Source organism: Podarcis vaucheri, assembly GCF_965113315.1.
Source record: "Podarcis vaucheri genome assembly, chromosome: 15".
Classification (NCBI taxonomy): Eukaryota; Metazoa; Chordata; class Lepidosauria; order Squamata; family Lacertidae; genus Podarcis; species Podarcis vaucheri.
This window is the reverse complement of record NC_138753.1, coordinates 27,399,336-27,416,012: the sequence shown is the minus strand read 5'-3', so window position 1 is coordinate 27,416,012 and position 16,677 is coordinate 27,399,336. Positions and strand designations below refer to the sequence as shown.

General features: G+C 43.9%; 1 protein-coding gene across 1 annotated transcript; it reads right to left on the bottom strand.

The window, feature by feature from the left end:
• Positions 1-14,273: 14,273 nt before the first annotated feature.
• On the bottom strand, positions 14,274-15,830 carry LOC309519914 (nuclear pore complex protein Nup50-like). Its single transcript, XM_082201154.1, has one exon. It carries the CDS (start codon positions 15,691-15,693, stop codon positions 14,296-14,298), a length of 1,398 nt encoding a protein of 465 aa, XP_082057280.1. The 5' UTR covers positions 15,694-15,830; the 3' UTR covers positions 14,274-14,295.
• Between the last annotated feature and the right edge of the window lie 847 nt (positions 15,831-16,677).

The window sequence follows — 16,677 nt, the reverse complement described above, 5'->3', positions numbered from 1 at the left end:
CCCAAGAGCTAAGCCTGAAATCTGATTCTGGGACTAAGCCCAAAGGAAACTCTGGTTCAAATCAAACTCTATCTTTCAACAGTACTGCTTCCTTTCTATTTTCTCCTGAAATTATTCTTAGTTCTACTGTCAAACAAATCACATTCAAAATGTCAGCTTTTAAATTTGTATTAATCTGGTGACAATCTGTTAAAAGTAAATGGGAAATCAATAAACATAATTGACAAAATGTCATTTTTCCTGAAAATGCCAGCTTCCTATTAGATCACAGGTAGCCAACAGAGCATCCTTCAGATATTGAACTCCTCCCAGCATAGCCAATGGTCAGAGACAATGGGATCTATAGTCCCAACAATATTTAGCATGTTGGCTATCTCTGAATTAGCTATTCATTTTCCTGACACCCTACAATTGATACCTTCCCTTGGGTTCTGTCATTGAAAGATGACCTCTTGAAAACAGATTTGGGGATTTCGAAACCTTGCCAAAGGATTCTGTTGACCACAGGGCAAATTACATGTTTGTCCACACATGGGATGGTGGGAGGAAGGAAGTGAAAGGTCCTTGAAACAGCTTCCAACACCTATTAACTATCAGAACAGTGGCAATCAACAAAACCATGGGGAGTGAGAAAGAATGAAGAAAATGCCAAGTTACAGTCAGGCCAAGGGCTGCCAAAAGAAAATGGTCTTTGAGACCAACAAAAAGGGGGTTAAGCCAGGGATGGAGAGAATTGGTGGCCCTCTGGAGGCTGTTGAATTGATGGTTGATAGTCAAGTATGATGGGACTCATCTGACATCATTTGGTGGGAAGCAAGTTACCGTACCAACTTCTGGATTAAGCAGATCTCTTGGAGCACAGGGATTTGATGTCCTAGGTGCTATTGCAGAACAAGCCATTTTCCGTATTCCTACTAACTGTACTTCAGACTGGGACAAACAAGAGGGAATCTTCCACTGACCACAGGAGACAGGCAGAATCATACACAGGGGTATAACCCTTTAACGATCTTGGTCTTAAGTCATTTAGGACTTTAAGGTGTGGGATATAATCCACTGGAGCAGTCACATACAACATTCCTTGTTTCCCTAGAGTGGGCACAAGCAGGAGGATGTTACTTCAGTCAGTATAACTTCCTGTTCCACTGGTCTGGAATGTCCTCCCCCTGAATGTGACAAGGGAGATGGACGTGGACCTGGAGTCAGTGAAGTTGACTTGGTCATGGAGAAGGATTTTCCAAAGGAATGGCTTTTTGCTCTTTGTGTTTGACAGTGACAAGAAGGGGCTCATCCACACTTACCTTTCCTCTGTGATTTCCAGGGACAGTTTGCACTTTAAAGACCTGTGTCAGAAGGTCCTTTTCCTCTGGAGCTTTCCCTATGAAAACCCACTCTTTAAAGCTGAATTGGAGCAAATGACAATCCATGGAAAATCCAAATTGTCATTTGTTGCGCTTCAGTTTTAAATAGCAGATTTGTGCAGGGAAAGCTACAGAGCAAGAAAAAGAGCATTCAGGCACTGAGCTTTGAAGGCCCATTTTTTTCCAGAAACGGGCGCAGTTTGTGTACTAGCCAAAGCTTGGCAGTGGGATTCTTGACTGTCTTTGTTACCTAAGGATGGATGAACCTGTCAATTTTAATTTCTCTTAGTTTCTTATTTTCTCAGTCTAACATTCTGTTCATCTGTTTATTTTAATTTCAAAAGATACCTGAATTTTGGTTTGCGCATTGGTGTGTATGCGTGTGTGTGTATGTTTTGCAGTAAAATGGGAACAGAATGAATATTTTCCCCATCCCTACTTTTGATAGAGTGCAGCCCCTTCAAAAGAAAGAAAGAAAGAAAGAAAGAAAGAAAGAAAGAAAGAAAGAAAGAAAGAAAGAAAGAAAGAAAGCTATTTTTGTTCATGTGCTAATTTCTGGAAGAACCAAATCTTTTCCCCAGTAAGGGAGAGTTATCTTTGTTTTCTCTCTCCCCCCCCATGCTTTGAATCATTAATCTTAAAAGTGTTTGCACAATGAATTCCCAGGTGACATCAAAGAAAGCATGCATATGCAGATTGGTTATCTTGGGTGCAGCGGAAAGAGGTAATTCAATAAGCAGCATCAGGAACAAAACATTTCATCCCATTTCATTGGCAGAAGGTATTTTGGAAGTGCCATCAATTCCAAGCTGGGGTTGGGTGAGCTGATTTAGCAATGGGACTCCATGCCTTCTATATATATTCAAATCTCCTAAACTTACAATACTTCGAACTGTGAGATGCTGACGCTTTCACAAATCCCGTCTCGGAGGGCTGAGAAAGGTAATGCAAAACCGTTCTCCTTTTAGCTGGCATGAAATTGACACTACCCAATTTGCAGTAAGGTAGGAATGTGACTTTGCCACTAACTTCAGCAGTCTGCGCCCTTGTTTTCTTCTCTCTGCTGCCTCCAACAGCCCACTTGCTATTCCCATCACTCCGCTCTCCTCACATTGCTTTCCTCACATTGCTTACCAGGGAAGAAAAAACAGAACATCAGTAACGTAAAACAAGCCCAGTTGTGTCAGTGTGACAAAACACAGACAGAATCGTATTTGGGTGTTGAGCCTGGGTGAGAATTTGCATTGCAGCTTATTAGTACAGACATGGGTGGTTGGGCTCAGGACTTGATTAATCAACGTTTTGGTTCTGAGTCATTTAGTGTGTGAAAAATGCTTAAGGGAGACAGGGAGAGAATGTGATTGCAAAGCAGCCTCCTGTCTTTCCTTGTCCCACTAACTCTGTGTCTCCTGCTCTCTTGACACTTTGCAAAGAAGCTGTGCTGTGGCAGTGGATTGTGATCCCGTGGACAGGATCAAAGGCAGCAGGGTTGGCTCAGGGTAACAGTGGGACCTTGGTCTTGCTAAAGGGAGCCAGCAGAAATTAAGAATCAGGCTGCAAGAGAAGTCCATCCATCAGGGTAATCTTTGTGGCATCTCAAAGAACTAAGAAATCAGCCAGATGAGTTGTTGCACCAGCAACTGCCAAACTCCATTAGTTCCCCTTTCCTCCTATAAAAACTGCGCAAGGCTCTCTCTTTTAAAGTTCAAATAATGGATAACTTTTACTTAGTGTACTTGCACTTGCAGATTAAGGTAAAAAAGTTAAAGGACCCCTGTACGGTTAAGACCAGTCAAAGGTGACTATGGGGTTGTGGCGCTCATCTCGCTTTTAGGCTGAGGCAGCTGACGTTTGTCTACAGACAGCTTTCCTGGTCATGTGGCCAGCATGACTAAACTGCTTCGGAACACCGTGACAGAAACCAGAGCGCACGGAAATGTCATTTACCTTCCCGCCGCAGCCGTACTTATTTATCTACTTGCAACTGGTGTGCTTTCAAAACTCTGGTTGGCAGGAGCTGGGACAGAGTGATGAGAGCTCATCCCATTGTAGGGATTCAAACCTCTGACCTTCTGATTGGCAAGCCCAAGAGGGATGTGGGTGGCGCTGTGGTCTAAACTGCTGCAGATTAAATAGGCAATGCAGGTAGGTGTTACTTATGCCATTAATACATCTTACACAGATTTGTCTCTACGATAAATCCGGGTACAGACTTACTGTGAGGCAGACAGCAGCACAACAGAACATCCCTGCTGCTCTAACTGTTAAGACTTGTAATAACTGCCATAACCGTACCAACGGACTTAACTGTCTCAGATGTACGGCATCACAGAGTTCTACAGCCCTCTACTTAGATTTTGGATGCTTTCATCCTGCAAATTAATGTTTGCTTTTAAAGCTAACAACGCTTCTCCAGGGAGAGGGGCAGAGGATGCTTCATTATTTCACAGGTGCGTCCAGCCTATCTATTAGGGATTGGGGACATACAGCCCCCTGCAGATGGGGTTCTAGGGTAGAGTGTGATCAGTTCGGCCGCACTGGGTGCCATGCTGCAGGGGGTGCCATAACAACATTGGAGAACAGAGCTAGAGAGGTGGGAGGCATGCCAAATTTTAACTGTCTCACAGGGTGCTGCTGAAATCTGAGAGCCCAAAGTGTGTCACTGGCCCTCCAGGGGTGTCCTTGGACCCCAGCTCCCATCAGCCCTGTCCAATGTGGCTAATGGTCAAGGATGCTGGGAGCTGTGATTCCACTACAGCTGTAGGGCCAGCCATACCCTATTCCTGCTATCAAAATATATATTCTGCACAGCCCTTTCTGGAGCAGTGGCACTATTTATTTATTTAGGAGAGGACGGCACCACTTGGAGGACTCTACCCTGTGTGCCCCCCCCTCCACGTTTGAATCAGTTGATGAAATGTCTTCCATTTGGGGCCTTACTATCTTTTCTTCTTCTATTGCAAGACTTGGTGATGGTGTGGGAGGGGCCTCGAGGGTCCCAAAAATGTGATAATATGGACTCCTGAGTGTGACTGGTAAAGGGAACTTATAGCCTATCGCTTTAAGAAACTGCTGAGAAAGTCTTTCCTTTACAAGTACCCCCCCCGCCCCCCAAGAGAAGCTAAAACTCTTATCACAAGAACACAAGTACTGTAGCTACACACGCAGGTTCACACACACACAATACAAAGCACAATAGCTTCTGCAACAAAATGCATTTATGTGAAGGCCATGCAGGCACAGTGAATTAAAGCTATGTCAATGAATATGCTTATTCTAGAAGTGCAGGCAGACTAAAATGAAATGTAACGAAATAGGTTCTGGCTAACGACAGCTTGTATGCTTCTTTGAATGAGGTAATGAGAATGCTTTGTGTAAGAAACCTATGAGTAACCCCCCCCCCGGGTATTTGGGAGGGGTTCCAGCCTTTGTGGAGCGATCCCACTGAAACACTTTACAGTGGTACCTCGTGTTATGGACAGGATCCGTTCCGGAGGCCCGTCCATAACGTGAAATGCCCTCAACTCGAAGTGCTGCATCTGCGCAGGCGCACGATGTGATTTGGCACTTCTGTGCATGCGCAAGCGGCGAAACCCAGAAGAAACCTGTTCCGGTACTTCCGGGTTGCCATGGGACGTAACTCGAAAAGACGCAACATGAAGCGGATGCAACACGAGGTACGACTGCATTGCAGTAAATAAACTTTCTGGATTCTTCCTTCAACCTGACTCATGAGTAGTTAATGGTACAAGTGAGAGAGCAGATTTGCCCCCCCCCTCCATGTTTGAATCAGTTAATGAAATGTCTTCCATTTGGGGGTTTACTATCTTTTCTTCTTCTGCTGCAAAACTTGGTGATGGCCCTTAGCAAAGCAATAAAGACTATGAGATTTGTAATGAAATGATTTATACACTTTTGGGGGTACGGCTCAATCTTCAAGAGGAGATTGCGCATATGAGAAAGCAAGTGAATTTCTGGAATGGCGCATGGCTTCTGCTTTCAGGCTGTCCCGTAGAAACTTTCCTATCTGCTTGTCCCTGAGAAGTGCAAGGCAGAGGGAACAGATAAGGTGAAATGACGTTGTATTCACTAAATCAGTTTTCCAACACCGTTTCCTGTTATCTTGGTTGTGGTCCCCCGACAGTTGGTGCGATCGCCTATGGGATGCACCTCATTGTTTCCTGGGAAGCGGAGCTTCTTGTCTTTGTCATCCCTTAAATGTAAAAGAGTTTGAAACATGAAAAGAAGAAAAGGAGCCAGCAAAGCAGATGTTCGTCTCTATTAGACGCTTTGATAGGCATCCTAAGTCGTTTGATTTCCCTACCGTATTAAGGATAATTTCCTATTTCACAGCATAATGCAGAAGACGGGCTGTAGTGGAAGCTGACAGGCTGGGTTCCACTGCCAGAAACATTTCTTCCTCCTAGCGGGAGCTTTTGCATCGAGCGCATGGATTAAACAGCTTAGGAGCAACAGAAAATGACAAGTTTGATAAAGCCCAAACCGGCTTAGCACCTCAAGGTTGGGGACGGGAGGTCTTAGGAGCTCATCTCTGTGTTTTATTCCAGTGCAGAAATATGCAGAACACGCAACACAGTCTATGGTCAAAATAGATTTTTGCAGACTCTCGCTTTACATGGTTAATCTGCAAAACAGTACCCATAAAAAGCATTGTAGCCAGGGAGTTTGTTTGTGTGAGAGATATATGAATGGCCTAAAGATGGCTCCTGCCCTGTTACACCCTGTAAAGGTGCAATCAGACACTCCTTAGTTGACAATATGGAGAGCCCTGCACATTGTTGACACCAATTCACACAACAAGTGCCAATGACCCAGGAGTGTGGTGGTTTGGAAAACAGAACATAATGCTTGGTTTCCTAAATGGGAGACTTGCCAGTTTCCTAAATGGGAGACTGTTTCATTGATCATCTTCTTTGTGAGGAGCAAGAATTGGAGTTCCATGGCATGTTCGTAATACTTCTTTATTTACAGTCTGAAGAAGTAACAGCTCCCAAAGCAATAGGATGGAACCTGCTCTCCATAGACCCTCAATCCTGCTTCTTGTAGGCTGCATGCAAAACTGTGCAGTTTTTCCTTTCTCCTTTGCCAAGCTGTTCCCTTCTTCCTCTTTTGCATGTGCATGCAAACACAGTGCGGAGAAGTGACCATGATTTCTCTCTCTCTCTCTCTCTCTCTCTCTCTCTCTCTCTCTCTCCTCTTTCTCTCCCCCCCCCCTTTCTCTCTCACACACTGCTTATGGATAGAATAAACAGGTAAAGAACCCCTGGACGGTTACGTCCAGTCAAAGGCAACTATGGGGTTGCGATGCTCATCTCGCTTTCAGGCCGAGGGAGCCAGCGTTTGTTCACAGACAGCTTTCTGGGTCATGTTGCCAGGATGACTAAACCGCTTCGGGCGCAACAGAACACCGTGATGGAAAACAGAGCACACGGAAATGCAGTAGAGCACACTGAAAGGCCATTTACCTTCCTGCCACAGCACTGGTGTGCTTTTGAACTGCTAGGTTGGCAGGAGCTGGGACAGAGCAACAGGAGCTCACCCTGTCATGGAGATTCGAACCGCCAACCTTCTGATTGGTAAGCCCAAGAGGTTCAGTGGTTTAGACCACAGCGCCACCCGCATTCATGCAATACCACTAGTGCTGATTAAGCAATCACACATAAGAAGAGCCCTTCTGGATCAAGCCAATGCCTCATCTTGTCCAGCACCTTGTCCTCATAGTGGCCAACCAGATGCCTATTATGGGATGCCCCAAAGCAGGACCTGAGCACAACAGCACAACAGCACCCTATGCACTTATAGTTCCCACCAATAGTAGAGGTAGAACATGGACACCATTGCTAGCAGTCATTGATAGCCTTATGCGCCATGCATTTTTCCATTCCTCTTTTAGAGTCATCCAAGTTAGAGGCCATCACTACCTCTTGTGAGAGTGCCTTCCATAATTTAACTTGGCACTTTGTGATTAAGTCTTTTCTTTAATCTGCCCTTAATCTTCCAACATTCAGCTCCATTGGAAGCCCATAAAGTCTCTAGGGGCAAAAACGACAATATTTTGCTTGTTTGGGAGATGTAGCAAGAGTAACACAGTAATTTGATAACATGTTCTAGACTTAATTATTCCCTGCACAGATGAAAATCTATTCCCCATACACAAAAAATGTTGAGTGTTTCTTTTCGGCTCGGGCTGAATTGCATAAAAGGTGATGAAGGTGGCGGCGAGCTGGAGAGCTTTTGCTTATTTATCCTTCTTATTCTCAAGTTCAGTCGTGTCATGTACCTCGCTCTCCACATGTTAGCCCACATTTTTAAACTGCCGAATAATTTGAATGTTAATAGCAATAATTAATTCAGTCTTTCCTCATTTGCAATTAGACATCAGACTTATTATTTTCCCACCTAAACTACTGCATTATTAACTTTCTTTTTTTGTGTGTTTAATTCAGCTGAACTGTTCAGATGTCAGGAATGTAAGATAGGTGTGGGGAGAGGGTGTGTTTATTAATATTCAAACACACTTTGCAGTTTATTCTTATTTTAAAATGGAAACAGAAAAGAAGAAGACCTGCCTGTGGTTTATTTTTCCTCCTTTCTGTGACTCCTCCAAGCTGTGATGACCAAACATTCCTTTCAGGGAAGCAGCAGGTCCATGTTATTAGCAAGGACCAATTAAATGCTACTGTATCCATAAACTAATCAGCACCCTTCTGGACAGAAATTAATTAAAACGCACATGTAAACATATGACTGGAAAAAGCACAGGTGCATAGTAAGTCATTCTGTATGCAAACGCAATCAAGCAATGACAGCCAACATGATTTGCCTAATGACCAACTGGGGATTCTTTGAATTGATAAAGTTCAAGATGGAGGAATGGTGGAGACCGCTGAGATGTTAACATATGAGAGTGCTGGAGGTGAAATAGTTAAACAGGTTGCCCAGTCAGGACCCAGGAGGGTGGAGTCAGAGGGACTATAAAACCAGCTCTGGGGACTTCCGGGGTGGCGCCACCGGCAAATGGTGGACTCCCTCTGAACTGGAGGGACTAGCTCCACATGAAACAGGTCTTTTCCGCTGCGGCGTAGCGGGGACCCTTCTGGAAATCACAGGTGGATGAAGCCTGTGACCGTGGGACTCGGCGGGCACCCTTAGCGCCCCCCAACCCACAAAAGAACTCATAAATGGGCTCCGAAGTGAAGAGGGGGAAGTGGTGCGGTGCTGTGAGTTAATTGCTTTTTCTGTGGAGCAAAGCCACATAGCCGTTGCCAGAGAGCTCTGCCTTTTTCCTGGGACAATTTGGCATCTAAAATAACCAACCGTGAGTACTGGAACATTAAATATTTGGACTTCAAATAAGAACTGGCGAAATAAAAAGGAATTTGGATTTTAAAATTAACCCTAATTTGGTACTGAAACGGGAAGGTTTAAACAGGAAGTCACCCTTCCGTTTCCTTGTAGTCAGAACAAAGCAAAGACAGCGCAAACTAGAGCCTTAAAAATCACTTTTAAAGGATCAACTTTCATCATTTAAAATCGCTGAACCCCCCTTCGGTAGCAGGAGAAGAAGGGGGACTTTTTCCTGAGCCGTTTAAACCTGCAGAAGTGAAGCTAAAGCAAAGTAATTTTCTACCGTCCTGACCCTGGAGCAGGGTGTCAGATTTGACGTTTGAAGCTCATTGACCAGAAATAAATGCTTTGACAGATAGTTAAAAGTGAAAGAAGAGGACCTTGCTGAATCTTGGGCGCCAGGGATGGAGGGACTTTTGGCCCAGCAGGAAAATGAGCCTTTGGATTTGACAAATGAACTTGGAAAAAAACAGATTTGGAAAGACAAAGTTTGGCTGGAAATGGGGGGTTGGACTGACCCCCCTATGCAGGGATGTTTGGACCTTCCGAATCTGGCAATGGGCCGTCAGAGGTTTGGAGCTGTTGGGACTTCCAATCTTGGAGGGAATTTGAAACATGTTTTAAAATACCACATGGAGTCTAGTCTGGACTATGAGAAAGGGGCTGATTTGTTGAAAAGGGTCAAAAACACTACCAAGCTGGAGTTCCCACGAGTGAAAGGAAAATATGAAGAAGAACTGCGGAAGGGACATGGAAGAGATTTGAAGGCCTCGGATATAAGATCACCAGGTTAATGTGCCAGACTAATGGGATAAAAAGGACTGACAATCCCGGTTTTATTTTTTATTTTTTTCTGTTTTTGTCTTTTTTCTCTTTTTTTCCCTTTGTAATTTTAAAAATTCTTTGTTCAATAAATATTATATTAAAAAAAACCCCAGCTCTGGGAGGAGTTCGGGGAGAAGTTTGTTGGGAGTTGGGTGGTTGCTTGGAGTGGGAGTGAATTGGGATAGAGTTGTGGGTAGGTTGAATTAGTGTAACGAAATAGGCTGAGTCCGGAACAGTTAGGGGCTAGGCAGACAAGTAAACATCTGAGAGGTAGTTTAGTGAGTGAGAGCAGGTAGTGAAAGTTATAGGTCTGGATAGGCACCCCATGAATGTAATTGACTGATACGCTTTATGAAACCACGCGCTTGTTAAACTGCAATAAATAAGCAAAAGTTTATGTTTCAATTTAACCCTGGACTCAGTATTGTCCCAGGTAGTGCCTGGGTGGTGGCAGCGAGAAATAAAGTGGTGGCACAGGGATCAATAGACGGTGAAATGTCCGAGGACCCTGTGTGATCACAATAGGATTGCAGCCTTGTGTTTGTGTCAAGGCGACATGGGAAGCGGCTACCCCATTACTGCTGCGGCACCACCCTAAAGGCTTCTTTCCCTGGGTTGCATGGCTATGTCTGTGAAGTGGCCATGGCAGGTTACAGTGGGATCTCACTGGAATCTAGCCACCACTGCTACTTCTGCCTCTTTGCAAGCAGCAGAGGCAGCAAGGTGGGCAGGACACCCATGAGAGTGCCACCTTTGTGGTTCCACTGCACGAGGCAGCTGCCTTAGCCTGCCTCATGGGTTGGCCGGCTCTGGTGTGTGAGATGAATTATACATATAATTTAGACCCCCCCATCTTTCAGCCTATGAAACTAATGCAACACACAACAAAATAACTCATGGAATCATAGGGTTGGAAGATACCCCCCAAAAGTTCGAAAACAGGAACACCTATTTCCGGTTCTGCAGCGTTCAGGTTCCAAGTTGTTCATGAACTAAGCTGTTTGAAAACCGAGGTACCACTGTACCTTGCTGCTGGCTATCAATAAATGCTACCACATAGAGATAATAGCAGACCTTTCAAGCGTTCTGAGAGGGAGAGTCCAAGCTTTTAAAACCACCCTAAACTCTTTTCATGGCACCTCACTCCATATGTACCGAAGGGGATGTTGACTCACATGTTTTCTCATGCCCGCAACATGCCCTCCTTGTTTGTATTGTATTTTACTTTTGTTTGTTATGTTGTGTGTGTGTGTGTGTGAGAGAGAGAGAGAGAGAGGAGGGGAACATGTGAAAGTACAGAAGAACAAAAGAAAAAGAATGGGAAAAGAAAGAACGCTGACAAATTGTGCCAGTGGAAAAGCAGTGTTAGATTCCAAGGTTATAATCTTGGCTGCCCAGCTCTGTGAAATATGAAATTATTGTTGGCACTGAAGTCTCTTCTATTGATTTTTGCTGAGCTCTTTAATAGATGCCAGTTGCTAGGATCTCCGAAATCCTTTTGTATAGAGTCCCAAAGTAGCCTTATGGTTTCCAAGGCTCTTTTACACATTTCCTGGGACTTGATCCAATATCCAGGTTATTAAATTAAACCTTTACAGTTTAAAGTTTACACATTTGTCCCCTTTAAAGTTTATCAATGCAGGCTGGATTCCAGATGACAGTGGGTCTGTTGTTGTTTACAAAACAACAGTAGGTGTGTTCACACACACACACACACACACACCAGAATGTCTCACCTTTGCCAGCCATTAAAGGAGTCGTCTGGCAGCATCTCAGAAGCTAACGCTTGAACAAAAACCTAATTTGTGATGCCAGTGTTGTGTCCTGAGACCATTAGGTTTATTTAGTGAGAAATTGACAAGGAGAGAGAAAATTCAGACTGCAACATTATTGCCTGGCAAAGGGCTGCCTGCCATTCAGAGGTTATTGATTCCGGTAGACGTTTAGATTGTAAAGTGTGAGGAAATAGATTTCTAAAGGTTTGGCATTGAAATGTCATGGGCTCCCATTTGAAATGCTTGTGGACTGAGTGCATTACATGTGTTGAAAGGCAAAGCTGTGAATTAAGGACTTCATGGGGTTGGGGCAAGAGATGACCTTTGCATTGTTAAGTTAGCTCCCCCCCCCCAAAGGAAGCTGCCCTCTTTCCAAGGTTTGACAAGGTTTGTGGGTGGCCACATTTCAATAAAAATGGTGGTGGCAGGGGGGGGAGGGGTACAATCAGGGCCGGATTTAGATGATGAGAGGCCCTAGGCTACACCACTTGTGAGGCTCCTCCCCATCTCACACCCTCACAACTAGAAGAGAATGGAAGAGTGTTATAAACAAAATTGAGTGAGGCCTGGGCAGGCCGGGTCATCCTCTTATATACCTTATATATTGATATGACAAGGCATCTGACCCTCACTTAATCTCATAGCTCTCCTGTAGCTGCCTCTGATTAGTTATCATTTAACTCTTGGGGGAAATAATTAGCATCACACGTCATGTGCATGGAAGTTGCCCAACCAATTAACCAGCTAGAAGGATTACTGTTAATAGCACCAGTTTTCCTATAACTTGATATTGCTGGATAGTTTTGATGAACTGCAAAAGCATTTTTAGTTTGCTTTCTGTTGCCACCCTGGAACTTTTCTTTATTAGTGCCACTTTGTTTTCTACAATTCCTTGAAAATGAAGGAAAACAACTTTTCTGCTTGTATATGGAAGTGATATTTCAAGGCACGTTATTTACTGTCCAATTACAACACAGTTGTAATGTTCACAGTGCTATAGACAAAATTATAGGAATGAGAATTTAAAACGGGGTGGGGTAGGGGGACCTGTGGCCGTCCCAATGTTGCTGCTCCTATCATTCCTGACCATTGGCCATTCTGGCTGGAAAAAAATGGGATAATATAATTTTGGTTACTGAGGACAAACAAGATTGTGTGCAGGCCTGGCCAGGACATAGGCGTCCTGACTGTGACAAAGGTGACCTGTATTGCTTGCTTGCTTGCTTGCTTGCTTGATTAACAGCGGTTGGGAACTTCAAGGTCCCTGCTCTCCCTTCTTAGAAGGACAATGGCAAGAGAGGTCCTTTGTAGATCGTCAAATGCTAACATAGATATGAATACAAATTTCTCTTTGAATCTGGAGGACAAAATTGCCACCAGTTGTACCGCGCTCTCAGGAGTGAGCTGGTTCTTTGAAGACAGTTCTTGTAATCCCATTAACACACCAACAGGCCAGAAGAGAAGAAGAAAATGGGCTCCCTGAAAATTAATGTTAACTTCTAACACCAGAGAGAGGAGCCATAGGGAACCAATACAACAATGAACCTAATTTCCCTCCTGTCTCCATTCACAGTATTGCACAGAAGAGGAAAAGGGCTGCCGGGCATTATCAGGGGCCTCATGTTGGCTGTAATTCAGGGTTCCCAGCTGCCGGTCTTTGCCTGCACGGCAAGATAATTATTGAAATACTTCTGGTAGCAAACTTGATGCATTGAAGAACCTGGCAAGTTCACTACCCAGTGGAGAGGTTTCATGATGTTAGGAGGGAGAGAGCAAAGAAAAAATGAAGCCCTACTTCCATGCTGGGAAGAGTGGAAAAGTATCAAGGTGGTGTGATTGAAGAGAGGACTGGATTCCAAGAGGTATTTGATGCTTTCCATGGGGTAAATGGTGGGGAAGGAACTCCAAGCACCCGAGGAAAACCCTTCATGCTGTCTCAAAGTGGCTCTGGATGATTGGCAACGAACTAGGGATTCAGACTCCAATGGAAAGATGTTTCTAAAAATCTCTTTTTTAAAAAAATATATATTTTATTTTCAAATTTTATAATCACAATAATTCAATACTTTTCCAAAAAATACAATATAGACTTCCCCCCACCCCTTCCCTGGATTCCAATTTTCTCCCCCATAATTTCTTGCATCTGATTTTATTTCTCCAAACTCTTTGTTTTCCCTCTTATTTATCTTAATTTCCGATTGTATAATTACATAAATGTTATATCAAACCAGCTAACATTTTAATATATTTACAGTGGCCTTTTAAATAGTCTATAAATTTATTCCATTCCTGCTCAAACTTTTTTTCATCTTGATCTCTGATCTTCACGGTCATCTTTGGCATTTCGGCATCATCATCCATCATCTTAGTTATACATTTTCCCCATTCTTTCCTGAAGTTTTTGTCTTCTTGGTTTCAACATTTTCAAACAAAACCATCTAGTGGTAGACTGATTGGGGCCACAGAGGGAATTAGGGACTCAGCACACAGCCCTGCCAGAAACATCTGGTGAGAGAGCCACAGAGGGAGTAACATCCAGCTGTTGGGCTGAAATGGCTCGTTCATTCCAGAGATTGACTCCTTTGGGCCTCCGTATACAGTCCAATGGAAGAGGTGACTGAAACTCTTCTAGCAGTGAGGTGGTCTGGAGGACCATAAGGAACAGGAAAAGCTATTTCAGCACCATTTTTTCTCTCTACTGTTGAAGGCAGCATCCCCTTGAATACATCTCCCCTTGTCGCACTGCTTTCCCCCAGGGAAAAACACTATTTATTTTATTATTTTATTTTTTTAAAAGCTTTTATTGGCCATCTTAGTTTCTTTCCCTCACCAAAGCTCTTCAGAGTTCCTAAACAGTCCTTAGAATGTCAGAAGTGGTTTAAAAAGTTACTAGCAGAGGCAAGAGCGGGGAAATGAGCAGCAGCAGTTGGGCAAGTTTCGTCTGTAATTTTCAACAGCCCAGATTTTTAGACCTCCTTCTTCTCCAGTAAAATTTTGTGCAACTCATCTGCATCCTGACTTGTTTTCACTCTTATCAATATAGGAACAGGGACGGTAGCATTCTTCTCATCAATGGGTGGATTCGGAACACAGACAATGAGCACGTTGTTCTTCCCTGTTCTGGAGCATGGCATCTTAGGAGGCACCAAAATGTTCAGCAATATGTTGCCTAAGTTGGTATCTGCCCGTACTAATAGCTGAATCTTCTGATTTCCTGCATGTTTTAAGTGTAGCGTTCCTATACCTTTTTCTTTAAATTCATTATCTTTCTTGTAAAAAACTTTGCACTTCTTTGAGTAGAAGGCATCATCTTCCTTTATTTCATTCACTACTGCCTTTGGTGGCTCCTCATCTTCTTCATCACCCCCTTTATCTTCATTGCCACCACTTTCTGTCTGAATATCTAGTGCTTTGCTGGAAAATGAAGAAACAACCTTGCCTTGGCTTGTATCTTTTCCAAATAAACTTGCACTTCCAGGAGAGAATGAGAAACTAGGTAATGCACCAGAATTCAGACCAGAGTTGTCTACGCTCTTGCTAAAAGTAAAGGAGACAGTTGACATAGACCCTAGTTTTGGTTCCGTTTTCTTTTCCATTTCTGTTTTCTTTCCTGGTGCATTCTCAGATTTGTTGCTATTGAAGAAAAACGTTGAACTCTGCTGAAGATTTGGACTCCCAAATGCAGACCCAGGCTGAGTTCCAACTGTCTTGTTACTGTCACTTTCAGAACCGCTCTCACTACTCATTCCGCGTTGCTCTATCTCAGCTAAATATTTCTCATAGTCTTGGAAAATCGGCGACAGGTCACAGAGTGGATTGGCATTTACATGTTTTACTATCCAGTCACGCACCGAACAATTTAGAGCGGCTAACTGTTTATGATAAGCATCAGGGCTGCGTGCTTTGTTCTCAGTGAATCCAGAGGACAAGGGCTGCTGGCTCTCACCCTTTGCTTCCACACTTACAGGCTTTTTCTCAGTTACAGTATTATTCACTGAACCACTGGACACCACAGAACTAAATGTAGTAGTTGTTTCAGCAGCAGTCTTTAAATTGGTGAACGATGAGCTATTTGCAATGCCGCCGCCGCCATTGGATAGCCCCCCTAAAGGCTTTGTTCCGGTGCCAATGCCAAAGCCAGAAAATCCTCCACCTCCAGATGGCAAAACGAAACCTTTAAAACCTTTAAAAGCTCCACCACTCTCAGCCTCAAACCCCACATTTCTACGCTTTGCCATCTTAATTGCTCTGTTCTTTACAACCTCTTCACTGGCCACTGAGAATGTTCCCACCTCTTCAGTTTCTTCTTCTTCTTGATCCCAGTTCCTGTCAGTCAGCTCCTTTTCTGCTACTCTCTTAGCCATTGTACAGCACTACACCACAAACCAGAAGTTCCTGATCTATCTCCTAATGCTTTCAGAATGCTGGAAGATGAAGCTATGTTTCAAAGAAGGCAAGCAGCAGCTCCTATATATGGTTGATGATGTCATAATGCAGTGGTGGCAAAGAGGAGAGCATTCTGGGATAGTAGCAAGGGTTGTTATTCATAGTCTGTTTTCCCAACAAAAGCCCTTTGAAACCCAGGCACCACACAAATCAAGCAGCTCTTATGCAGTATACACACACATCTTCACAGGAGGAATGTGGTGGAGAGAAAGAGGAAGGCGGGAAGCCGGGCACGTGCACGCGCACAGCAGAAAGCACAGCCCGGGAAAAACACTATTTAGCGCTCAATGGGAGCAAAGAGAAATTTGAATTTTCTCCGGATTGATGTTTGTTCCAATTTAGCACTAAAGAGTGGGTTTTCTCTGGGAAAGGAGCAGGGCAAGGGGAAAACCACTCGGACCGACACCTGGAAAGCATGGATCAAGCAAGTAGACAAGCAGAAGTGTGAACCAGCTCAGAGTGCTGGGCTCAGATGGGCCCTCCTGACCTGATCCACCAGACAGGCTCCTCTTATTTCTTCTGGCATCTCCCCTGCTGCCCAAACGGAGCTGATAAGCTCCTCTTTTTGCATTTGTTATTCTGCCAAGTGTCACACGTGTGGATGGCATGGTATCAATAAGTAATGGTCAACCCCTGTAGAAAGGGATAACAATGCCAAGACCAGGAAAGCCAAGTCTTTTGTTGCTAAACTTAGCTTGACAGTGAAACTATAACAATGGGGGCATACTGTTAATGCACCAGCTCCCCCCCCCCCGGTTGAAGCCTTAAAATCATCAGCTATAATTCACTATAAATCCCCTCTCTTCCTCTCTCCACTATTTTTTTTTCCTTCAGCTTCACATCCAATTCAATTACACAGTGTCTGGGACAGGAAAAAAATGTGTTCACATTGCCACAGTTCA

Excerpts from the sequence above, each read along its gene's own strand:
- LOC309519914 (XM_082201154.1), bottom strand. The coding sequence starts at position 15,693 with ATGGCTAAGAGAGTAGCAGAAAAGGAGCTGACTGACAGGAACTGGGAT.